Genomic DNA, 26,097 nt, shown 5'->3' on the forward strand with positions numbered 1-26,097 from the left:
ACACAATTTGATCCATAAGAGAAAGGAAAAAAACCAAAATATTTCTTCAGTGTCTACTGTGTGCAAGACACTGTTGGGGGTACTACTCTTACCATCCTATTTTCGGACCTGCTGTTGAATAGAATGCAGTGCTTCGTTTTGCTGGTATCACAGGGCCTTTCTGGCTGACATGTTCATGGCCATGATCAAGATCTTTATCTGGAAGACTTCCACTGTCTTCATTATACCCGGAAGTTCCTAAATCAGAGATCAGCATCTTTAGTCCACAGTTAGATCTTAGTGAAACCTGTAAGTGCCACAAATAAGCCTGAAAGAAGAAAGTAGTAGAACTGTGATGAGAGACAGACACATTGAGACACTGACTTGGATATGGCTGATTGTGACCATATATTGTCATGTATGTTAGGGTAAACTTGTGTTTTGAGAAATGGGTATAGAAATGATAACTATTTCAGAAATCAGTTTTTTTTTTTTTTTTTTTAACATAATAGCAATTCTGTATTACGTTACCAGTGAGTAAAATCCCTGGTATTCTTTGAGAGAATAAATAAATTGGGCAATACCACTTATAAAATGTTTGGAAAATGAATGTTTCCATTCTCCCATACCCGTTTTAAATACAGAAACTGTCTCATCCTTTGCATTGTCACTAATGATTTCCTTCTTCATATGTAAACATACAATTTGTAACTTGTTGTATGAGCCAACCCACGTGCAGGTTGCTGTAATAATGGCATAAAGGTTTGGAAGATCATTGTCATACTTTAGACTTTAACAATATTGTAATAGTTTAAAGTTTTATAATGGAAATATGAAATCGAGAGTTCTGCACATCTTAAATGGCCGTTACAAACTCAGAACAAAATCTGATTTCCGAATAGATTCTTCTGTTAGTTTTGCTTTCATTATCATGTCTCTGTAGTTCCACTCTCCTGAAAAACAATCTTCAGCAAGTTGAGACACTGATTTCCAGGAAGTTCTTCAGTAATAGCCCGAATGACACATGCAGAGAAACTAAATGGGATGGAACAGATCAGTATTGTAGAGAAACCATCCATTCATTTTGTATTGCTGGCCAGTCAGGACAATACATTTTTGGCTCTTCCCTTTTGTAAAGTTAACTTGAGCTACTTGAACCTCTTGCTAGTGTTATTGTAAATTGTGGGTTTGAGTTGTCTGTTGTAAAGTTAATATTGAGACAGGAGGAGGTAAGTAGTAAAAAAAAAAAAAAAAAAAAGTAGTAGGAAGGTTTTATTGAATACTGGTATTTAAGAGACAGGGGGTTAAATTTTTAAAAAATTTTGTCCGTCTTAAAGGGTTGATGGGAGTGTTTTATACGGGAAAGATCAGGGTTATTTAATGTTTTGAGTACGTAGTTTACAGATGGTTTTATACATTATAAAACAATTATAAAAATTCTTTACTAAATTAAAGATAAATATGTCAGGTACTTGGACTCTGATTAGTATATTTATAATAGGCTGAAAAACTTTTATAAGAATTTCTCGGCTAGCAGAGTCATTTTGTTAAGTCTACTGTGGCTGAGATAGGGAGTAAGAAAGAAAGTTTTTCTGTTGGTTTTTAGGCTGAAGGCCATTTTTTAACAGAATGAAGAAGAGAGACTGAGGCTACAGGAGTCGAGATAGTTTTGTATTTTGGGGGAAGAGATTGGTGTGGTTGGTGTAATTAAAAAATGTTTAGAGATTAGAGTATTATGGTGTTAGTCATGTTAAGTTTTAAATCACCTATTTTGAATAGGGGAAAACATGTCGTAAGGTATTAGGGTGTTTGTTATGTTTAAGAGTGGAACAGGCTGTTCAGTTATATTTTGAACAGAGTCTGTACTATTTTTTAAGGACTAGGATGGGCAGAGATTAATTACAGTTTATATAGTTATATTAAAACAAATGAGAAAATATATTTTCTCTAATATTAAAACACTAAAGAAAATGCATTTTCGCTACTTTACTACAACAGTCCTGGATTCAAGATACATGTATTTCATGTATGTATTCAGAATTACACGTTTACCGTGTATAGGGTATGTACGAGAAGTTTCCTGCTGCATGTTGCTGTGTTCCTTTTTAAGATGATTTAAAAAATGATAAATCCTGTTGAGGCCACTAAAAGCTGAATTAGAAAAATTAGTTGCTGGTGAATATTTTTCTATCCCTGTCATCCTATAAACTCTATAAAGTTCATTAAGAGTTATAGAAACTATTTGAAAACTTCATAGCTACCATTTTGTTTTAAAATGATTGATGTACAAGTTGACATTAAATTATGCAAATATTAGCAGTTTAGCAAAGTTAATAAAATAATAATAAAAACAAATAAAATTCTTAAATGGTTAAATTGGGAAAATAGACAAATGCTTAATAACTCGGAGTCTTTTGTGTGTTTTGAGTTATGTATCATTCATTGGAAACCCTGCTGGCATAGTGGTTAAGAGCTATGTTGCTAACTAAAAGGTCAGCAGTTTGAATCCACCAGGTGCTCCTTGGAAACTCTATGGGGCAGTTCTACTCTGCCCTATAGGGTCGCTATGAGTCGGAATCAACCCGACCATAGCAGGTTTGGTTTTTTCGTTTATCATTCATTTAACGACTTTTATATTAATCAAGCCTGAATACAGCAAATCTGAAAAAACCTGTTGCCATCAAGTTGATTCCGACTCATAGCGACCGTATAGGACAGAGTAGAACTGCCCCATAGGGTTTCCAAGGAACAGCTGGTGGATTCGAACTGCCAAGCTTTTGGTTAGCAGTTGAGCTCTTAACCACTGTGCCACCACGGCTCCGCAGCAAATCTAGTAAAGAATAATTAAATTGTTCTGAAACAAATGTAGGATTCTGTGGTAACTTCTTTTGTGTGTCCAGTATTCTCTTGATCTGCGTGAATTAATTTTATGTCTTGAAACTTTGTTATAGATTGAATTGTGTTCCCCCAAAGTATGTATTATAATTCCTAACCTCTAGGAGCCCTGGTGGTGTAGTATTTAAGAGCTTGGCTGCTAACCAAAAGGTTGGCAGTTTGAATCCACCAGCTGGTCCGTGGAAATCCTATGGGGGCAGTTCTACTCTGTCCTAAAGGGTCATTGTGAGTCGAAATCGTGGGTTTGGTTTACCAGGTTTTTATGCCTTTGGTTATAATCTCATTTGGGAGTGGGCTGTCTTTGTAATGCTAATGAGGCAGGATTAGTGTAGGTCTCTATTCAGCCTCTTGAGATATAGAAGAGATTAAACAAGCAAGGGAGAGAAGCGGAGATGGGAAAAGACAGATGCCAAGCTACATGAAGATCGCTCAGTAGCAGGAACTCAGAAGAGACAAGGAGCTTCCTCCAGGGCTGACAGAGAGAGAAGGCATTCCTCTACAGCTGGCACCCTGAATTCGGGCTTCTAGCCTGCTAAACTGTGAGAAAATAAATTTTTATTGGAAAGTCACCCAATTATGGTATTTCTGTTACAGCAGCACTAGGTAGCTAAGACAGCCTTCAAAAGGGAGCTTATTTAAAGTCTGTGTTCTATGTTCTTAGTATTCCCTCCACCTGCCTGCCCCCCAGTTATCGAGTCAGCCAGTTATAGGTAGGTCATCTCCAAGAGCCAGCTTCAGTGTCCTCAGTATTTTGTACCTGTGCTGAATTTATTTTATACCAAGCAGCTGAAACTGAGCCACCAGCCTGACATTCTCCACTTGTCGCAAGTGCACCAAATTAAATTTTAATTGAAGCTAAACCACTTAAGTTGCTTAAAGTATTAGCTCCTACAAGACTCCTCCTTATTGTTCCTTTTTCCTCCCGTTTCTTCTTTTTGTTTATTTCTCTTTATTGCCTTTTCTTCATCTAGAAACAAAGTAGAACAGAATAATTTCCTTTATCTAAAAGGCTAGTGTGGTAAGATTTAAAAAACAAAATCTAAAGAGTTTCTGTGTTCTCATCTCAAGGCTTGTGAGTTCTATACCCTATGCTTTTTATAGGTAATGACAGTCCTGGGGTTACAAACTTCAGACTTACTGGACAACTCTGGGCAACTTGTACCTGCACTTCAGTGTTATGTAAATTTGCCCTCAGTTTTAACCAGTTGAACCAACCTGAAAATCTTCATCACAGTCACCTCCACTTGCTGCGTGTGCAGCTTTTAAATCATTGAAAAGGCTTCAAGCCTTTCTTGGACTAAAATAAGGCTAAATAAGAACCATATGCACCTATTCTGACTTTCCTCCAAATTCGACTTAAAGACACCGTTAAGAACGAATCTCTTTTGTAACCCGGGGACTGCCTTTTATCACTTTAAGGGAGATATAAACATTTGGATGAAATGGAATGAATTGTTGAATATGTATTGAAAGAAGCCAAAGATATCATGAAATCTTCAACCATTGCCTATTGGTTCAGCATTTATCTCAAATGGCAGTTCCTGTAATGTTACATTTCTGTGAAGCATCTGTAAAATGAACCTTTGTGGGTCAGATAAAACATCTGAGACCTCAGAGTGCCAGGTGAGCCCTAGACGTTGAAGAATCTTAGATTCTATTTGATTGATGACTTGAGATAGCTGTAAGCTAATCACCTCACTGCTTAGAATTTGCCCTTTCATTGAAGTCTACTAGTTTTTTTTTTTTCTTTTTTTTTTTAGAGGCACTAAAGCTTCTCCTCAAATCTACTTTCAAATGGAATAAGGACTTGACATAGTTGTTCTTCATCTCAACAGTTAATCCTAGAAAATAATTTTATTATCTTTGATATTTTAAATCTATATAGCCTTTCAAGAAAAACAAGATTGACTATTAATTAGTCACTAATATTACTGAAGGAGCCCTGGTGACACAGTGGTTACAGCGTTCAGCTGCTAACTGCAAAGTCGAACATTTGAACCTACCAGCCGCTCCTAAGGAGAAAGATGTGGTTGTCTTCTGTAAGGATTACAGCCTTGAAAACCCTATGGGTCAGTTCTACTTTGTCCTACAGGGTCTTTGTGAGTTGGAATTGACTCGACAGCAATGGGTTTTGTTTTTTAATATTAATGAAATATTGGTAATGATAGGCCTTGTTTCACTTTCCTTGGCTCTGTATATGCCTCTAAATTAATCCAGTTTCTTCTTGTTGTTATGTGCTGTTAGGCCGCTGTTGCCTCCAGGCAACCCCATGTGGTAGAATAGAACTGCCCTATACAGTATTCTAGGCTGTAATATTTATGGGAGCACATCTCCAGGTCTTTTTCCCATGCAGCTGCTGAGTGTGTTCAAACCACCAGCCTTTCATTTAGCAGCTGAGTGGTTAACCATTGCTCCACCAGGGCTTCTTAATTTCTTATTACTAATCAGTTAATGCTGCCTAATCAGCTATGCACCATCAGACTCAAATAGAGTTTAAGTTAAAACTGCCAGTTTTATCTCCTGTGATACCGAAAGTAGTAATGCCTTTCATTTGCATAATTCTGTTTAGTTCACTTTTACGTATATTATTTGATTTGATCTTTACAGGCAAAGTAGGTGTTAGATCCATAGTACAATACAGATGAGGAAACCCAGGCGCAAAGCTGTGATTCAGTTAATAACATAGCTGGTAAATTGGCAGAGCTATTCGATCTGGGGCTTCAACCAGGCTCTTTTTCTTATAGTCTTTGGTTTGTCTCTACCATGCTAGCTTTCTCCCTCCTCTAATAATTACTTTTGTTTGGAGACCTTAAAAGCTATCATAATTATAGAAGCAATAGCTGTTACTTATGTTTGCCCGTCCCCCCACCCCACCATTATGGGTCACTTTAAAGCATTGGCCCCTTTCTTCCTCTTTACTCAAACCTCCACTTGCTTATGGAAAAGTTATTTGTAAAAAGACAGATTTATATTATAACCTTACACTTAAGCGTTTGACTATTTGCTAATCATAAAAAATGCTGATGGTTACATTTTACAACTTTGGAATGAGCAAATTGTTTTCCAGATACTTGGAATTTGTACATGATAAGATTAAAGAACATTCTTATCACTGACATAAATCCATTTGAGATGTATATGTTCTCTTTTTTCTTGTGTATTTTATACAAAATTTTTTAATCCTACTTACTTTGATCAGATACTGTTGTTCTTGACCTTTGTGCTACCTTTTTTTTTTTAAATCTTTTTTAAGATGTTAAGGTTTGAAAATAAACATAATCTTTAACTTATTAGGGTTTCTAGATTCTTGATTGTGTCAAGGTCTCCCTGAGTTGAGGAGGAAACAAATTATAAGTGGGAAAAAAATGTGCATCTGTGTGTGAGAATGTGAATGGGAGACTTGAAGACAAAAGGTAACTACAGTCTTAGATATGATGCCATCCTTTAGTGATCAAGGTAGAACAGGTGGTCTGGATGATGAGTGAAAAGGAATAACTAAAAGAAACCGATGAAATGAAGAAAAGTATTAGCTCTAATTTGAGGCTGAGTTACAAAAGTAACTGGAATCTTTTATCTCATTATTTAAATACATGTGGGAAGACCTCATTCAAGTTTCATGCATTCCCATCATTTTGTGCTGATTTTTTTTACATTGTTAGACCAAAGAATGTGCAGTGAAAGAATGTTGAAAATGAAATCAGATTTTGATCTTTTAAAGTCCACCTTTGAAGCCTAAGCTCTTATAGGAGTTGATAGAAAACATTTTTTTTTTCTTTTCCTTTCTTTAGCTTTGGGAGGAGACATAGGCTTTAGAACTTGGATGGAGGGAGGACTCTGAGTTAGAAAAGTTAATTTGGACAAGTCAGGTAATTAAGTAAGTTTTGTATCTTTGGTTGGAATGTATTTATAGGAGAATGAGATACTATCGAAACCTAATTTGAAAGAAATAAGGGAGGGAAGAGGTTGAGAGAGAAAGAAATTGGGAGAGAAAGAGAGAGAAATGAAAGGAAGAAGAATGAATAAGACCAGGGGAAATGGATAAGTTAGGCTATAAGGCTCAGTATAGTTTTTAGGGCACACTCTATTGTGAAAACTCTTGTTAATGAAAACGTATTTCACTTTCACAGTACCTTTATTTTATGCAAATTCTGTGAGTTTGTGTTCCTTAAAAAAAGAAGGAAGGAAACCTATTTCAAAAACAAGATAAACATCTCTATGGGCTAGATACAGAATAGAAATCCAGGGAGTAGGGCTGAAACCTTTAAGTGTGATGGACTCTGGTTTCAGAAGCAGGCAGAGGCAACCAGGGGTTTGATTTCTGAGGGTGTAAAGTGGTCCATTGATTGAAACCAGGGGCTGGCAGGGACTCTTCTACCCATTTAAAAAGCTAGGAAAAAGCTACTTATTAATGCCTGGGTTTATGGCTTATGTGAAGCTGTGTGTATCCAGGGAAGTGGGAGCATAACAATACCTCAGATTGCTTGCCCTCTTGGTGACAGGGTTTGTACCTAGAATGTTACCACAGGCTTAGAGCATCAAATCATTAATACACAATCTGGTACTGGATCAGAGATCCACAGGATCTACATGGAGGCAGGTATAGAAGTACTAATCAAAGAAGGATGAGCACAGATCAGGAGGAAATAAAACCAATACAAAACAGTACCCTACATTCAAGATACGTCTGTAAACAAGATTTCAAACAATGAGAAGAAAACTAATAATATGAAAGAGAAAGATGATAAAATAAAAATTAGGATGAATTCACTCCAGACAAAATTAGTGGAACAATGTGAGATGTGAAAAATTCTGTAAAATTAGTTTGGGACCCAACACTAAAGACCATTCTAACATGGGCACGATAGATGATCCCAGATAAAATGGAAGAAGAATGTAGAACAAACTTCAGATTCCTAAAAAAAGGTCAGACGTACTGGACCAGTAGAGACTAATGGATCCTCTGAGACTATTGCCTGAAGATACCCTTTAAACTTGGAACTGAAGCCACTCCTGGAGGTCATCATTTGGCCAAATAATAGATTGGTTTATAAAATAATATCTCCCGTGAGTACTGCTGTCCTTTAAATAATCATTTATATGAGCCCACAGTCAATATTTACCCTAAAGCAAAGATGAGAACGTACGGGTAGGAGAGGGAAGCTAGATTAATGGAAACAGAACAGCCAGAATGGAAATAATAAGAGTGCTGACCCATTGTGAAAAGTGTAACCAATGTCACTGAACAATATATAGAGAAATTTTTAAATTGAAACCTAATTTGCTGTGTAAACTTTCACCAAAAATAAAGAATAAAAAAAAGTTGGTTTGTGACCTTTAAAGAGATAAAGGGAAGAATAACATTCTTAAGAAAGAACATGAGATGAAACAAGAACAGGCAGAAAGGAAATAAGAACAGGTGGATATAGAAAAGAACCATTTAGAAATTTTAGAGAAAAAAATTTTTTTTAAAGCAGACACCTACAATTCCACAATCCTAATTTGTCATCCTAAAAAGCCTACTGGAAACCCTGGCGGCATAGTGGTTAAGTGCTATGGCTGCTAACCAAAAGGTCTACAGTTCGAAGCCACCAGGTGCTCCTTGGAAACTCTAGGGGGTAGTTCTTTTCTGCCCTGCAGGGTTGCTGTGAATCGCAGTTGACTCGACGGCAGTGGGTTTGGGTTCTGGTTTTAAAAGCCTGCTAATTTTCAGTGTTCTTTCGTTCCGTTCCAGGTATGCGTTGGGCTCATTTCTGTACATATGCTTTGACACGGTATTGCTTTCTTCTCCTTTACGTGATATTTAAGTGTTTTTATATTAATATTAATTATTTTTAATGATTGCGTAATATATTGCAGTTAAAGCAACTTGACTGGTAACTGAAAGGCTGGCAGTTCAAAACCATCAGCTGCTCTGTGGGAGAAGGACGTGGCAGTCTGCTTCCCCAGAGATTTACAGCCTTGGAATCCCCATGGGGTCGCTGTGAGTCAGAATCAACTCGATGGCGGTGGATATATTATTCCCTTATAATTAAACATCTAGATTGTTTCCTGCACTTCGCTACATAATACTGCAGAACTTTTTAGCTATTATTTGCCTACAACAGATTCTTCGGAGTTATATATACTTGAGTTAAGGATATAAACATTTTCATGGATTTTAAAATGCCATTGTCTAATCCAGTGGGGGTTAGTAGGGTGGGATGTGTATGAAATAAAATGGACCAAAATTGATTTGTTGTTGAAGCTGTGTGATGGGTACGTGGGGGGTTATAATCCTGTTCTCTCTACTTCTGGTTAGTTAAAGCATTTTCCATAATAAAAAAATTAAAATCATATTGCCAGATGTGCGTCACGAACTTCATGTTCCTACCCTTTTTTACCCAGTAATTTCAGTTTTGGGGAATACAGACAGTCCCTGGGTTACCAACGTCTAATTTACAGACAGCTCTTCTAATTTATGGACAACTCATACTTGCTCTTTAATGTTAAGTAAATTCACCTTCACTTTGAAACAATCAAACCAGCCCCTACTTGGAACAAAATCTTCATCACAGGCACCTTCACTTGCTGCATGTGCAGCTTTTAAATCATTGAGAAGGCTTCGAGCCTTTTCTTGCACTAAAGTGAGGCTAACAAGAACCGTACTCACCCGTTCCACCTTACCTACAAATTCGATTGAAAGATTTGAAGACACAGTTAGGGATGGCTTCCGTTCGTAACCCAGGGACTGCCTGTATATCCTAAGGGAGTAACCTAAAAACCAGGAAGATTTACTTATAATAAAAGTTGTGCACTGCAATGTTATTTACTTTCTTCCCGTTTTTTTGTTGTAAATGTGCCTTAAAATGATTAAGTTAATTATGAGTCAACTATACAGTGACATATTGGACAATCATTTTAAGATGTTTATAATGTTTTTAATGATTCTGGGCTTTGGAATTGGAGAAACGTGAGTCATGGTCCACCTCTGCCACATACTAGGTTTATGGCCTTAGTAAGTTACTTGCTTTTTGTGAGCATCCTGCCTGGTAGGATACCTCCCTCCTGGGAGTAAGGTGTAAAGATTATGTGAGATAATGCATGTAAAGCCCAGTGCTTGGCCCATAGTAAAAGCTCACACGTCACATTATTTATTTTAAAAGAACATAAAATTGGTAAATACAGTATGATCTCTCTGTTAAAACTTAAGTAGGTTGGAAGGAGGTACTATTCTAAGTTAGCTTGATTTTCTAAATGATTGCTTTCTTTAACTGTCCTGTGTTTTCCACTTTTTTTACAGTAAGCATATATTCTTATAATTGTTGTTAGGTGCCATTGAGTTGATTCCTACTCATAGCGACCCCATGTGACAGAGTTCTTTCTCCCTCAGAGCCTCTGGGTGGGTTCGAACTGCCAACCTTTTGCTTAGCAGCTGAGCACTTAACTGAGTGCTGTCAGGCCATATTGCTTTTTGTAGCTTGCCTTTTTTCTTTAATTATGAAAAAATTTCAAACCTATGAAAGAATAGCAATAATAGTACAGTTATCAAGAGTTTGCCACATCTGCTTTGTCCCTCTTTTTTTTTTTTTTTAATTTTCTTTCCTGAAATGTTAAGCAAATCCGGGACATACCATCTCCCCAGACTTGCTTCAGTGTATATCTCCAGGCAGTATGGACATATTCTTATCTAACCACAATGCCATTATCACATCCTGTTGTCATTGTATAATCAGATTTGTCCTTTTATCTCCAAAATATCTGTTTGTCCATGGTTGGCTTGTTCAAACCAGGACCCAGACAAATTCCACTCATTATATTTGGTTGTTATGTCTCTTAAGTTTTTCTTAATCCATAAGTCTCTCCCAGTTCCCACTTAGGACTTTTTTCCTTATGCCGTTGACTTGTAGATCAGTGGAGGTATATTTTGTCCCAGATTTTGGATTTGGCCCAATGCTTCCTTGTGTTATCATTTCACTTTGTCCTCTAACTTCTGTGTTTCCCGTAAATGAACTCTTTGGTCTCAGGGCCCCTTCATGCTTGCAAATTATCAAGGATACCAGATAACTTTCAGTTATGCGGTTATACCTATAGATTTTACTGTATTAGAAATTAAAGCCGAGAAATTTAACAAATACTAATTCATTCAAATATAACAATAATAAACCTATCACTTGTTAAAAGTAACATCTTAAAATAAAAAATAACTATTTCCCAAAACAAAAAAATTAGACGAGTTCTATATTTTTGCAAATCTCTAATGTCTTTCCTAGTAGAAGACAGTTGGATTCTCATTGGTGGCTCTATATTAATTATGTTGTGATATCACATGCCAAGTAGCCTATGGAAGCTGTGCTATACACGCTTGAGAGAATGAGAGTGCAAACGGTAAATGATCGTCTAGTATTGGAATAGTTTTGACCTCATGGACCACCAGTCACCTGGATCACATTTTAAGAAACCACTCTTCTTGTAGAGACTTGATTAGATTTTTTGGTAAGGAATCTTTCATAGGGGTGTGTATGCTTTATATTTTATCATTAACCAAACCCACTGCTGCAGAGTAGATTCTGACTCATTGCAACCCTATAGGACAGAGTAGAACTGCCCCATAGTGTTTGCAGGTTAGGAGGAACATAATAGATGATTTGTCACTTAATGATTCTTTTTAATAGGGTAGTACCAGTATTCCTTGATATGAAGAGTTGTAAAGATATCAATTTCACCGTATTATGTGTTCTGTGGTATTTCCAGTTTTTCCTAATTCATAGAAGAAAAATGTCTTCATTGTTTAGCTTTGAATTTCTCTGATACTTGTGATGTTTTACATTTTCCATGTGTTCACTTATTATATCTATCACTTATCAATTGCTTTTGACCCTTACCTATTTGATTTTTTTTTATGAGTTTCAAAATGAATTTAGACAAGATCCTTATGTAATAAAGATTTTAAGCCTTACTCACCATGTTATTTTGTCCAGTTTGTTTTGCCTTTTTCCTTTGGCTATGCTATACTTTCGTTTTTTTCTTCCGGCTGTGCTATACCCACTCCTCACTTATTGACATGGTTAGGGTCTGTGGTGTAATGGATTGCTTTTGTGTGGCCTTTCTCGCCATGGTTTTGTAACTCCCACCCAGGTGATTGGGTGGGGCTGAGTGTTAGGGTAATTGCGGCCCACCAAGGGAACTGGTCAGTTTTACCATCCTGCTGGGTTTGAAATGAGCCACCCCAGAGGCAAGAAAGGGAGAAACTCACCACCACCAAGGAAGAACAGCCAGGAGTCACCACATCCTTTGGACTCGGGATCTTTGCACTTGAGAAGCTCCTGGAAGTAGGAGACTGAGAGAGCATGAGCGAGTTGTAACCCTGAAGACAGTGAGAAGCAGTGGCAGAGACGTGGCAGCAGGAGATGGTATGGTGGGCTTCCTGGCCCAGGAGAGAGAAAGATGAGTGCCTTTGGGCAGAGGCCCAGGGCCAGGAAGAGGTGTGCCTGTGAGCACAGCTGAAAAGAGGCTGTCCTGATGGAAGAAGTGTATTCTGAGTGTTCCTTAGCTTGAACTGTAATCTGTTACTTCCCTAATAAACCTCATAATCAGGAGTATTATCTGTGAGTTCTGTGTAGCCATTGCAATGATGTACTGAACTCAGAAGAGAAGTAGAAAGTACTGTGGGCGGGGGGGGGCGGGCGATAGATGTCAGAACTGGTAAAGATGGCGGAGAGAGGAGGCATGTCTGACTTCCACCTCATAGGAATCAGCCTTGGGCTGTTGATCTTGATTCTCCTTTCCCTTTTTGAAGTTAGAGGATGTCAGACACTGCCCCCACACCATTTTTGCAGTTGTCCAAAGTCCAGTCATTATGTGAAAATTGGTGTAATGTGAAGATGGAGGATGACCACATCAGATCACAAATGGAAGATGACTGCATCATTACATAACTGCCAAATTACATTATTACACAACTGTCAGATTACATCATCACATAACTGCCAAACCACTTAAAATCATGGCCCAGCCAAGTTGACACCTAACCTTAACCATCACAGCCACTGTTACTCTTGTGTTGCACCTCGGCATTTGTTACTGCCAGACATACGTCGTTAATGTGTAAAATAGTCGGAGAGTAGATTTTTTACTATTGTTGTGAATGCAAAATGTTGGATACAAGATAGTCCATAAATGAGGAGGAGGTGTATTTCATACCTGTTGCTGCCCAGTTGATTTAGACTCATAGTGCCTATAGGGCAGAATAGAACTGCCCCATCAGGATTCCTAGGCTATAATCTTTACGGGAGCCGACTGCCACATCTTTCTCAAGTGGAGCGGCTGACGGGTTTGAACCACCAACCTTTCAGTTAGAAGCCAAGCACTTAACCACTGTGCGACCAGGGCTTCTTTTGCTATGTTTTATATCTGAAGTAGTTATTAGGTAGTCATATGTGGTAATTGTTATCCTTGTAAGCCAGAACTTCCAGGAGAATGAAAAAGAGGTTGAACCAGAATTTGGAATCTTGCTGTTGGAAAGGACTGTAGGAATCAGCTGCTTTTCTCTCTTAGGAAAACATGAAGAGAAGTTCTGACTTATCTGTCTTTACATGATGAGTTGGTGCCAGAGTTGAGACCAGGGGCTGACTTCCCAAGTCTTTTTTTTTTTAACCTCATCCTACCACCATTTCTATTAAGCACGTAAGTTTACTTTGGAATGAGAATGAAGGACTTTGTCTTTTGGTTAAAATTAAAGACTCTTTCTGAGGATTTAAAGTATTGTTGTCTTCTTAACATAAAAAAGATCAGATTTTGACCATTATTTTGCCCAACAGGAAGCCTGCAGACCTGCAGAACTTGGCACCAGGGACCCACCCACCATTTATAACTTACAACAATGAAGTCAGAACGGATGTAAATAAGATAGAGGAATTTCTCGAAGAAGTCTTGTGCCCTCCTAAGTGAGTATGAAACAGAATGTGCGTGGAAATACTGAAGCTTTGTCTTATCTGACCCTTAGAGACCTTTCTCCTGATGGCACTTTAATTTTCACAGGGTTAATTTTGCGATGACTAGGAGTCCCTTCTAAGGTGATTTATCATTAATGCTACATAGATGTCAGAATTGGCTTTCAGCTAGGCTAATAAGCCATTCTAAGAAAGGTGGGAAGCTGGCTAAGCTGTATGGTAAAAGCAGGTTTGGGAACATGTGAGATAGGTGAGGAGAGACTGGTTATTTGAGGGATATAGGTCCCAAACAGAGATGGAAGTTTAGTGGGGAGAAAAAAATGGGAGAAGGCCAGGTTTCAAGCTGAACCCCCAGCAGCCAGAATGTTTAAGCAGGAGTGTAGTGCAGGCTGTCAGGTGATTTGCCGTCAGGCCTTTTTAAAGGTAACTTTCTGATGGAACTTGCAAGGGAATTGACTTTTCAGACTTTGTCCTTGGGATTCAGAGTTTTGTATTTACTTTTTTCAAGGCGTTTCAGGTCCCTAGACTGAGCATATTAACCTACACGGTTAAGGATTTTAAAGTGCTCAAGTAATTTCTATAATGTGAGGTACAGTTGAAGAACAGATGTATTGTGAAGATAAAAAAAAAAAAAAATTTTTTTTTTTTATCTTAGTTAACCTAAATTGCAAATGTGCAGTTTTGCATCATACTATAATCTTGGCATAGGTTCAAATCATAATTGGTTTCTTTTAAGGTTTTTCATGTTCACTATCCTGAAAACAGAAATATTGTATTTTAGTCTTTTTCTCTGACCCGAGCCTTTCTTGCTTCTTACAACTTTTGACTTCTACAAAAAAACTCCATGTCCAAATAAATTGTCAGGAATGAGATTAGTGAGTTAGGAGGCTCGAAAATAATCACTCACTCAGTATTCACCCATTCATTTATTTATTTGTTCCTTCTGCAGTTTACTGAGCAGCAAAGCACTATGAGTATCCTAGTGAACAAGGCACACAGTTCCTGTCCTTAGGAAGCACAGTCAGGTGTGGGCTGGTGGGGATGGGAAAGTGAGTGGAATCAAGAAAAATTTTAGAGAAGAGATAAACTTGAACTGAGCTTTAATTAAAAAACAAAAAAGGTGGCATTTGGCAGGTGAACCAGAGAGTGACAAGCATTCTAGGCAGGAGAAATATTTTTAATGAATAATGTTTTTTGGGGGGACCTGATGGTGGTTCAGCCAGTGAGATGGTCAGGATCAGAGACGGTAGGTAGGAAGGCTTCTAGGAGAAGTATGAGTAATGATACCTCTGCCTACAACTCGCCACCTTCTGTGGTGAACAGAACTGCCCTCTGTTTAGCAATCTTGTGTTAAGCCTAAAATTTCATTTTCTTAAACCTTTTTAATGCTATATTCTAGAAGCATATCCTCTGCCTTCCTTCTTGTCCTTTTCAGAGCCTCAAACGTCCTTTATCTCTACTTTCCAGAAATGCTAAAGCTTCCTTCCATGCCCAGTAAAGTCATATCTCCAGACCAATTTTAACAAAACTGTATCTTGACTTTTCCCCTGGGCTATGTTAGAACACCAATAAATCAAAGCTGGGATGTTTGTAAACTGTAAATTGAAGTTTTATGCACATGAGTTAGGAACTGTTATGAGCATGCATTCAACTTAGAGGAAATGACTTTTGAGAGATTATTGCATAATGGAACCCCCTTGATCTCTTTTTACTCTTAAAGTTGGCCAGCTCTAAGGGAAGTTCACGTTTACCGACTTGTCCTCAGACACTAATTGAAAGTAGTCTTCCTCTCATGTAACTACAGATCATTGTATCAGTATTTAATTATAAATAGAGAAAATAGACATTTTCTCATATTCTCTTCTGGCCTTCAGCAACAACAACAAAAATCGAGAGTTTATTTTTCCGTCTTGTTATTTCTCTCAGAGGGAATAGACATTAAGAGAAATAGTAGAGGTAATATCAGAGTATTCTGGTTTCTTGGCATGCAGTGGAAACCCTGGTGGCATAGTGGTTAAGAGCTATGGCTGCTAATCAAAAGGTCGGCAGTTTGAATCCACCAGGCGCTGCTTGGAAACCCTATGGGGCAGTTCTACTCTGTCCTCTAGGGTCACTATGAGTTGGAATTGACTCGACAGCAACGGGTTTGGTGTTTTTTTTTTTTTTTTTTGGTGGCATGCAGTGCTCTCTGCAAGACATAATAACTGTGGATTGGACCTTAAAAATAAGCATTGTCATTTTGCTTTTTATATATAGACATTCTAACACTCTCACTTTTGTTTGGGTACATTCATAAAGACACTGTAATCAGAGATGGGCTTTTCTTTTGGTTTAGATTAAACCCTTGAAGACATTTCTGTTATAAAGTGTTCATAGCATGCTAAATTCTCTCTAGTGGTACTTTCCTTGTCTTTGTGTTATAGTTGCTGGTCTGAAGAAAGTTTCTAAATATATTTTTAAATTTTTACTATATATGGAGAGGATAATTCTCGATGCTGCTAATGTCTGTGCAGTTATTATTAATTAACACTTGAATACTTATGCACTATGCTTTTTAGATTATTCTGTGAATTATTTCACTTAATCCTCAGAGAGGCTTTGAAGAAACTAAAGATGAATAATCCAAATAATTTGTCCAAATATTGACAGTTACTGGTGGCAGAGCTGGGATACTTTCAAAGCCAGGCCAATATGACTTTAAAAATTTGTTTCTTCTATTTTTTGGTTTCCACTTCTCATTTCAGTGGGGCTGGCTTTTATAAAAGAGGTAAAATATAAGTCTTTAATTGGGATTGTGCTTTTAATCAGTACAAAATTAGAGGCTAGCCTAAGCTTAGAGGAAGGGTGGAAGAGAAACCAAAGACAGTTTACTTGACAGTGATGAGCAGGTGGAGCTGAGGAGGTTGTCAGACTTAACTCAGTGAATCCTTTGAAAAAGCAGGTGAGGTACATAACATCAGATGAAATTTTTTTGTTCTGTACATTGAAAATACAGGGAACAGCGTGTTTGCGTTGGACCTACCTTCCCCCTTGGTGGGCGCTGCAACCCATAATTGAAATGCTGATCAAACAACATAATCTCTGTCAGGGGGAATTGTTTCTAGAGGATGAGTGGGAAGAGGACATGCTTCTGGGCCCAGTGCATGCATCCCTTTTCCTTTCTCCTGTTGTTGTAGGGTACTTGGGGACCATCTTGGCTCATTGCTCTTTCCCTCTGGGCCCAGTGTTGCAGATCCTCCTCACATTCTTAGGATGAGGAGAAAAGGCAGAAGTGTTGTGCAAGCTGGTAGACTAAACTCTAAAAAAAAAAAAAAAAACTCTAGTGTTTCTAATAACATGTTTCTGGCATTTGATGCTCCTGAGAACGGTGTTTTGATGTGAGCACTTCCTGATTTAATCATATAAACATAGATAAATGCAAGCAACTGTCTGCCCTAGAGTTGTTTATAATTTAGAGACTAATGAAACGTTAAATTAAAGAACTGTTGTTGGCCTGTGTAACTACAGATTTTAAAATGAACTTTCTCGTCTCCTCTGGGGAAAGTGTTTCTGTATTTTTTTCCCCTTTACGTGAATGAAGGAGCTACTTTGTCAAAAAGCCTTGAAACTTGGATTTTTAATTGAAGCAGACCTCTCTACCTGGCTAATTTACTCGTAAAAGACGAGAAGGAAGATAGAAGGAAGCTAAATAATTTTGGAGGAGAGCTCTATACAGCGTTAGGCTTTTTTTTCTTTTTTTAAATGAGAAATGCAGACATTGAATGCTGAATTTCAGAAACTGACTTCCAAGAATAATTCGATAGGCAGTGTCAACAGCCTTTAGTCTTAGATTAATGTGAGAAAGGAGAAAATGTCTGCGTTCTTTCCTAAAAGGATGGAAATATTCTTCGCCAGTGTACCACTGATAGTCCATGATGTCATACAGCACAAGGGACTGATCTGAAGTCCGTAGCCCCTGGAAGCTCATACCCATTCTGGCGTTGGCACTCGGCCTTTTCTGAATCTTTGCCCTTCTTTTGTTAAATGTTAAAACAAATGCTCACATTAAGTAAATCACTGCTTGATCAAGCTCTTTGCTGAAACTTAAACAACGGGCGAATTATTTAAAATTCAGTGTCTGGGGTGATGCATACAAAGTTGGCAACTGATTTTGGACCAGTTTGTTCAGAATTTGTGATTTGTCTTTTAGAGAGAATCTGCTCTGTAATAGAAAAGAAACACTGGGCTAAGGGGCAGGATATCTGAGTTTTAGTTTTGTCATACTTTTAACTTGTTGAGTGACTTGAGGGCCAAATATGTAAGCTTTTTGGAACATCCTTTCCTTTTAGGCAGACTGAGACATTCGGGATGAGTGGCCTCGTGTAGCTATGCTATTATATGTATTAAATTAATCGTACAAATTTAATAATTTGGATGGGGGAGAATGGACATGTTTAATTTGCTTTAGAGAGCAGTGTTTTTTAAGAATCCTGGTAGCATCCATTTCCATACAATAAAAGTATGCTAATTTTAAGTTATTCTTCATTCTTACCTGTTTACTAAAATATATTTCTAGTTGGAACTTTCTAAAAAGTATTAAGTGTGTTTCTGTGTGCTCATCATTACATCCTAGCACTTACTTAGTACAATGCTTTGCACATAGTAGATAATAGTTATAAGAGCAAATGAATGTGTGCATGAATAAGCGAATATATAAATGGTGTGTAATTCAAGCCTGCCTTCCTATAAGTTATTTCGAGAATCATGAGGTTTACTTTATTAGATAAAGTAGGTACAGCTAAATATTGGTTGGGGAAAAGAAGACTAATTTTAGAAACTTGGCTAGAGGAAGACACAGATTTATTGGAGAGGTACTTATGTTCCTGGCACTATTTTTGGTTTGGAATGAGTCAATGAGTGTACTGTATTATAAGCAGTAAAAACATTTTAAACTGGAGGCTGGTTTGGTTGTTTTTATAGTTGAAGGGAAACCTAGGGATATATTGAGCCTGGGGATTAACTCCTGTTACAGCTCCTCCTTTATATCCTTCTTGTCAATATCTATGTCCAATTTTTAGAAGCTGTATCTCTTCCTGAATTTTAAATAGTAACCAGAAGAAATATGAGAAGAATATATAAACTAACCTAAAACTACAGCTTGCAACTGAACTAAATTTCTTTCTAAATATAACCCCATTTTTAATTTAAACAATTGAGGCAAGACAGTGCCTCTTAAAATATATGAGTAAATCAGAATAACTGGTTCCATGTGAGATTCTTTCCAAAGCCTTAACTGCTTCAGAGACCATTTTCTTGTGAAATTTTGCAGGCCCATTAAGCTAATAGATCTTCCCTGAAATGTTGCTAAGAATCGGACTTCCTCTGGCGAGTCTCACTAGAACTGACGCGAGCTCTGCTGCAGGCATGAGTGGACGGTTGAGCTTTTGCACACGCATTTTCCAATTAAAGGAAGAAATAATACCTCTCTGAAAGTCATGGTCAACACTGAGTATATGTGTTTGAAATCAAATATGTAAAATACACATTTGTGTGATTTTTTTTCTTTTTTAAAGCTGATGTGTCTTAAATGCCCAGCCTCAAAACAGAAAACAAAAAAAAACTTTGAACAGTACAACAGAGCACTTGTCATGATAGTTTCTTATAGCTTATTTTTCTGTCGTTCAGGATACCCTTATAAATTTACCATGGAGATTTTTAGTTTTGGAAAATCCTGAGTAGAGGATTGAAGTGAGTGATATGCCTCTGTCTTAATCATCTATTGGTCCTATAACAGAAACTCTGCATGTGGATGGCTTTAACAAACAAATTTATTCTCTCACTGTCTGGGAGGCTAGAAGTCCTAATTCAGGACGCCAGCTCCAGGGGAAGGCTTTCTCTCTGTGTCAGCTCTGGGGGACGGTCTTTGTCTTCAATCTTCCCCTGGGTCTAGAATTTTCTCAGTGTTCGGACCCTGGGTCCAAGGAATGCGCTCCTCTCCGGTCTCTTCTTTCTTGATGGTAGAGGTCCCTCTCCTCTCTGCTCGCTTCTCTCTTGTTATATCTCAAAAGAGATTGACTCAAGTTACAACCTAATCCTGTAGATTGTGTCCTGCCTCATTAACATAACTGCCTCTAATCCTGCTTTACTAACATGGAGATTAGAATATACAACACACAGGAAAATGACATCAGATTGTAAAATGGAGGACAACCACACAATACTGGGAATCATGGCCTAGCCAGGTTGGCACACATTTTTGGGGGACACAATTCAATCCATAACAGCCTCCTACTACTTTTGACCTTAACCTGCTGTGGATGATCAAGATGCTTGACCAGCCTAGACTCTTTTCCTACTGTCAAGGTTCTCTGCTGCATAGGGCATGGCATACCAAGGATTTTGTGGACATTGCTATTTGAGCAAGCCCTAGAGCTATGCTGTCTACTAGCTTTTGAGTGCTTGAAATGGCTAGTGCAACTGAAGGAGTAAAATTTTATTTTATTGTGATTAATTTAAATTCAAATAACTATGTGTCACCAGTGGCTGCTGTATTGGACAGTGCAGATATAGAACAGTTCTATCATTGCAGAAAGTCCTCTTGGACAGCGCTGCTCTTAAGTTCTCATTCTTAGATACCCGCTGGCCTGGTGCAGATCTCTGAACAAGTAGACTGTTTACCCCAGTATTAATTTATAAAATGGAAATAGAGCACAAGTGCCCTTTTGTTGCCAAGAATATTAGTATGTGAATTAAAAACAAACTGCTGAGCTTTGTTGTTTCCAAAGGAGGGGAAAAATGCATCTTAAAGCTACCATAGAAAACAGACGATGGCATTTCTTTGAGTAATAAACTATTAGAAGATGTCCAGGAACTACTAGCAAATGGTTTGTTGATTGAGAGAAGTTCTGCTGATGCGTCTTTAGAGGCTCTATAATCTTTGTCACTTTTTCTATTTAGGTACTTAAAGCTTTCACCAAAACACCCAGAATCAAACACTGCTGGAATGGACATCTTTGCCAAATTCTCTGCATATATCAAGAATTCAAGACCAGAGGCGAATGAAGGTAGCAGAGAAAAGATTGAATTAGCCCTGCAAACAAACAAATGAAAACAAAAATGTATCATGACAGTGATTATAGATTAATATTTTGGAGTCTAAGCATTTCCATAAGTATGAAAAACTGTCTTTTAGGGTCTGTCAGAGATTTGATGATAAATGGGGATAAACCCTTAAATTGCTGCTTCCCCAGCTAGTGGCACAGTGCTTAGCACATGGTGGGTGCTTGATAAAATGTTTATTGAGTGAATTAGTTCTCCTGTTCTTCTGAGAAGTTACTGTGAAGATAGCTTTGCAGAGAATTAATGGTATCAAAAACTAATGGATGGTATGGTTGGGACAGTTTGGAATAGATTAATTTAGCTTAATGTAAACTATTACTAAATCTAAATCTTTTGTTTATTATGAAGTGTCAACAACCTAATATCAGTCTGAGTAGTTTTTTGTGTTGTTGTTGTTAGTCGCCATCAAGTTGGCATACGCCTTGTTCATAACATGATGAAACGTTGCGTGGCCCTGCACCACCTTCATCGTTAGTATGTTGGCACCCATTTTTGCAGCTATTTTGTCAGTCCATCTCATTGTGAGGGTTTTCCTCCTTTTCGATGACTCTCTACCAAACACGATGCCCTTTTCTGGTGATTGGTCTTTCCTGATGACGTGTCCAAAGTAAACGAGACAGTCTTGCCATCCTTGCTTCTAAGGAGCATTTTGGTTGTATTTCTTCTAAGATTGATTTGTTTGTTCTTCGGGCTGTCCACCATGTACTTAATATTTCTTGCTAACACCACGATTGTAATGCGTCAATTCTCCTTCTGTGTTCCTTTTTCATTGTTCAACCTTTGCATGCATGTCATGTGAGGCTATTGAAAAGACCATGGGCTTGGATCAGGCACACCTTAGTCATCAAAGTGACTTCTTTTTAAAACTTTAAAGAGGCCTGTCTGTTGGAGCAGATTTGCCCAGTGCAGTATGTCGTTTGACCTCTTGACTGCTGCTTCCGTGGACATATGATTATTGATCCAAGTAGAATGGAATCTTACTTCATTTATTGTGATGTTAGTCCAGTTTTGAGGATTTTGTGTGTGTGTGTGCTAACTACCCTTAAAAAGTAATAACTGGAGTTGCTTAAAAAGGCAATTAGACTTACTAGCCTTCCCAAATTTTTCTGCATTGTGCTAAGTAGGATTTTAATTCTAATTTATATTTTCATGGTGAAAATTGCTTAGGCCGTACAAATAGGATTTTCTTACTTAATCAAGGACACTATCTTATTATTTCATTTTTCAAAGTTATGGTATAGTGACATGAAGTCACTTTGACAGAGGGCCCATTTAATGAATAGTGTCTTATACCATTTGGTAATTTCCCTTTTTCCTCTCTTTGGGATGTTAAGTATTGTTCTCTCTGGGAAAGCTGTATAAAGAACATTAGAGTTTATTTAAATGTAACAATAACCAAAATACCTAGCTTCTAAAAACACTTTAATTCATCATAGTTTTAGATAAGTTGGTAGCTTGGGTGGGGTTATCTTGACTAGATGTTTATGGTGGCAAATGAACAAGAATACCAGAGGGGGAAAATCAGTGCTGATTAAGCGGGCGTAAGTATCTTCTAAAAACCGAAACACTTGCTCATTTCCTCATGCTGTCTCAGTGGGCAGGTGTCCAGGTCATCACGCTGTTTATTTTTTCATAATTGCAATATTTCGTATTTTAGTATTGAGTTTCCATTTTTTTGCTCTTGGATTCTGCAATAATATCCACTGCATGAATGTTTTTCTACAGCAAAAGGCGGGCAGGTGGGAAGGGAAAAACTGTACTGCACAGGCCTGGCTTACATCTATTGAAGGTGTTCTAGTAGCTCCTTGGTTTGGGAGCAATTTTTCTTAGTAATTGGCCTTTTATTTTCCTGACTGTATGTTTCTGTTGCAGCAATTTATACATTAACAGTTACACTGGAGTCCCCCGCTCCCCACAGACAGTGTCTTCTCTGTTTTCCCCTTCCTTCATGTAGGCCGACTGCTCTTTTCATGAAACTGTCTTCTTAGACCCTGATGCTCTTGCTGCATAGTTCTTTGATTGATTAAAGTCATAATGTTTTTATTTCTCCCTGTGACTTCTGGGAACTGGAGGGTGGTTGAATTTCTTCTGACACTTGGTGGGAAGGAGAGAGGAAGAAAATGTGTTTACTTTTAACAAAACAATTGCTTTTGGGGACACGGTTGGGGGAAGAGAGCAAGGGAAAAAGTGACTCATTTAAGTATAACTTTGTATTCTATTTTTTCCTATCGTAATACTGTCTTAAGTAGCCACCTACGCTTACTGTCCTCAGAGTGCTGTACCGAATAAGAACAAATGACATAATGGATTAGATAGTGCACAGCTTACAAGGTTTTATATCAAATTACCTATTGATAAATAAGAATTTTGGCTGCCAAGCAACTTCTCCCCACAGGGACCTGTCATTGGCATGAGACATTAGAAAACATATTCTAAATCACTTTGGAGCTTAATGGGCCTCCCTGATGGGTGTGTGTTGCAGGTCCCTTATCTGTCTGCTTAGTGCAATGAAATGCTCTTTATAAGCCTGGGAAATTAGTGATCTGCCTTCTTATTCCCCTAAATACCCACCCAAACAATAAACAACTTATACAGAGATTTGTCATTTGTGTGGTAATTCAGAGTAGGCGAGTCTTTGATTTATTAGCCTATTAAGTATTTTATAGGAAACCCTGGTGGTGTAGTAGTTAAGTGCTACGGCTGCTAACCGAGAGGTCAGTAGTTCAAATCCACCAGGCGCTCCTTGGAAACTATCAGGCAATTCAACACTGTCCTGTAGGGTCGCTATGAGTTGGAATCGACTCGATGGCAGTGGGGTTTTTTTTTTTTTTTAAAGTATTTTACAAGATCTAATGTATTTGGATTGTTTTAAGACCCAATTCTGAGTAAGGGGCTCGATGCCTAGATGCTATGGTTTTAGGCTAGTGAAAGTGAAACAAAAGGACTAATGTTTAGATTGGGGCACAAAGTAAACAAATAAGATTTAAAGAACAAGATAAAGAGAAACCCTGATGACTGATTGATTGATAGGTGGGTGGAAGGAGGAGGGGAAGGAGGTAGGGGAGGAAGGGAAGGGAGGGAAGAAGAGGGGAGGGAAGGAGGAAGAAAGAAAAATAAACTATATGATTCTTTTGGTAAGTTGTCCAAATTGATAGGGAGTAAGAGTTTACGTAGTGTTTTGAAGCATTAAAAGAGCAATTAATAGATAAATCATTTTATGGGGATGATTTAGGTATGACTTGTTTCAGATCTAATTTTTTTCTGTTTTGTGATTTCATCAATTTATATATTTTATTAAGCTCACAACTGTAATATGTAGTTTCTTGGTATTTATAATATTCTTAAGAGATCAGTTAATTTGGTAGTGATGAAATATGTCATTATATGCTTTGAAGCATCTTTTATAATGTCCAAATTCCTATTTTTAAATGAAGGCAAGAAATCTAAGGTGTCTTATTTTGTAGTTGCTTTTTATTCAAGATCTTCTTTCTAAGGAAAAGTCTCTGGAATCAGGATGTTTGATCATTACGGTATCTGTGAAAGCACATAGTATATTTAATAGTCTTTAAATACCCATTTTCCACTGATTATGTAACCTGGCCTTTAAAAATTGTTATAAGGTCACTTTTATTAAAACTAATAGTAGTTTTAAAATATAATTTTATCCATGTAAGTGCTCATAATTTTTAAAAGGTCTTTGTGGTCTTCATTGTGACTTGTATTGCTTTTCAACAACAGATACCCTCTTTGTTACATTTAATGCTTTTTGACTTGAGTCTTACACATTGAAATTATATAAATTATGGAGGAATGTGTGTGTTTTTAAAAGGTAAAAATAGCATGGAAGTAAGTTTTAACAAAATTCATAGCCCTGCCTTAATCCTGTTCCATAACCTCTCCCCCCAAATTTAATATGTACCCTTCTTTTTTCTGTGTAATTTTGCAAATATTGTATGCAAATGTATTTATATAGAGAGTTACATTCTGCAGTTGGCTTTTTTCATTTAGGGTAAAAATCCTTCTATATCAAAATATAAATACCGTATTTTTTGTGCAGATAATGCGTGTGCCTTCTCTTTGTGTTCACCAGCTGCTCCTGTGAGGTATTTTTATTAGCAAGTTGTGCTATTTTTTTTTTTTACAGCAATGTGTGTAAGAGGACTGGCATGGCAGCACTCGTGAGGGTGCGTGTTATTTGCATAAAAATGCGGGTATACCCTCGTTAAAAAAATGCTGCTTAATATTTTATAATATGGATTTTTGTTTAACCATTTCCCTGTTGATAGACATCTAGGTTGTCTCAGGTTTTTTACCCTGACAAACTCTGCTGCCAGTGATGTCTTGGTGCTATATTCCTAGAAGTCAAATAGGTCCAAAAGTTCATACATTTTAAGTTTTGCTTGATTTTGCCATATTGTTCCCCAAGTCTATACCAGTTTACATTTCCATTTAAATGAGAATATTTGTTTCCCCACACTCCAACCCTGGTGTGTGTGTATGTGTGTATTTTTTAATTTCGCTCTATTCATAGGCAAAAAAGTGATTTGATTTTCATAATTATTCAGTGATTGTGCAGCCTCTCTAGCACTTTTTCTTTTCTTTTCCTTTTTTTGAAGATTATTTGAAATAGTCTCAGGGACATCAACATTACTACAACAGGAGTGTTAGAGAATAATAGTGTTCCTTACTAATTACAAAACAAGTATTACTTTAATGGCCTTCTACTGCCTTCTAGTGGTTAAGCTTGACACTTTCTTTGTATTAGCCAATTTCATGTTCCTTGGTAATGGGAGAAAAAAAAAAAAACCACTTCTTTCTCTCTGGTAATGGGAATGGTTTGTCTTCAAAACTTTTATTAGGTTTATTGAATGATGCTCTTTAGTAGTATGTCTTAGCACTACTTAGTATCTTTTTTTTGTTTGTTTTCTTGGCCATTCCTTATGTTGGTAGATAAAAAATTATATCAAACTAATTCATTAACGTGCTCTTTGTTTTCATTAATATGGCCTTCATTCGGACATTCTTAACTGACGAAGAAAAATCCCTGATGTTCCAGTCAGGTACAGAAGAGAAGCCAGTGTCATTACGGGAGTTTTGTTAAGGCCAAAATTATAGAAAGAAAAGTGTAACTACCATGTTTTTCTTAATTTTGTCAGTGTCTTACTTCAAGGATTATAAACATTGTATGTTATAAGCA

The 26,097-nt window shown here is 37.4% G+C and overlaps 1 protein-coding gene and 1 long non-coding RNA gene across 3 annotated transcripts in view; one reads left to right on the forward strand and one right to left on the reverse strand.

Annotated features, from left to right (window-relative positions):
* The window catches only part of CLIC4 (chloride intracellular channel 4), an 88,897-nt gene that overhangs the window by 52,296 nt on the left and 10,504 nt on the right, over positions 1–26,097 (forward strand). The window contains exons 3-4 of the mRNA XM_064281484.1: positions 13,671–13,796; positions 20,739–20,845. Coding sequence (XP_064137554.1) covers positions 13,671–13,796; positions 20,739–20,845 — 233 coding nt within the window. The remainder of the gene's footprint in view (positions 1–13,670; positions 13,797–20,738; positions 20,846–26,097) is intronic.
* Positions 1–26,097, reverse strand: part of LOC135230705 (uncharacterized) — an 80,577-nt gene that overhangs the window by 24,856 nt on the left and 29,624 nt on the right. Inside the window, exon 4 of one of the 2 annotated variants that reach the window (XR_010321324.1) lies at positions 15,963–19,841. The exons of the other annotated variant lie outside the window; for it this stretch is intronic. This is a non-coding gene — a long non-coding RNA (uncharacterized LOC135230705). Of the gene's footprint in view, positions 1–15,962; positions 19,842–26,097 lie in introns of those variants that run through there. 2 annotated transcript variants of the gene reach the window in all.

The sequence above is a fragment of the Loxodonta africana genome, chromosome 3 (assembly GCF_030014295.1).
Source record: "Loxodonta africana isolate mLoxAfr1 chromosome 3, mLoxAfr1.hap2, whole genome shotgun sequence".
NCBI classification, from domain to species: Eukaryota; Metazoa; Chordata; class Mammalia; order Proboscidea; family Elephantidae; genus Loxodonta; species Loxodonta africana.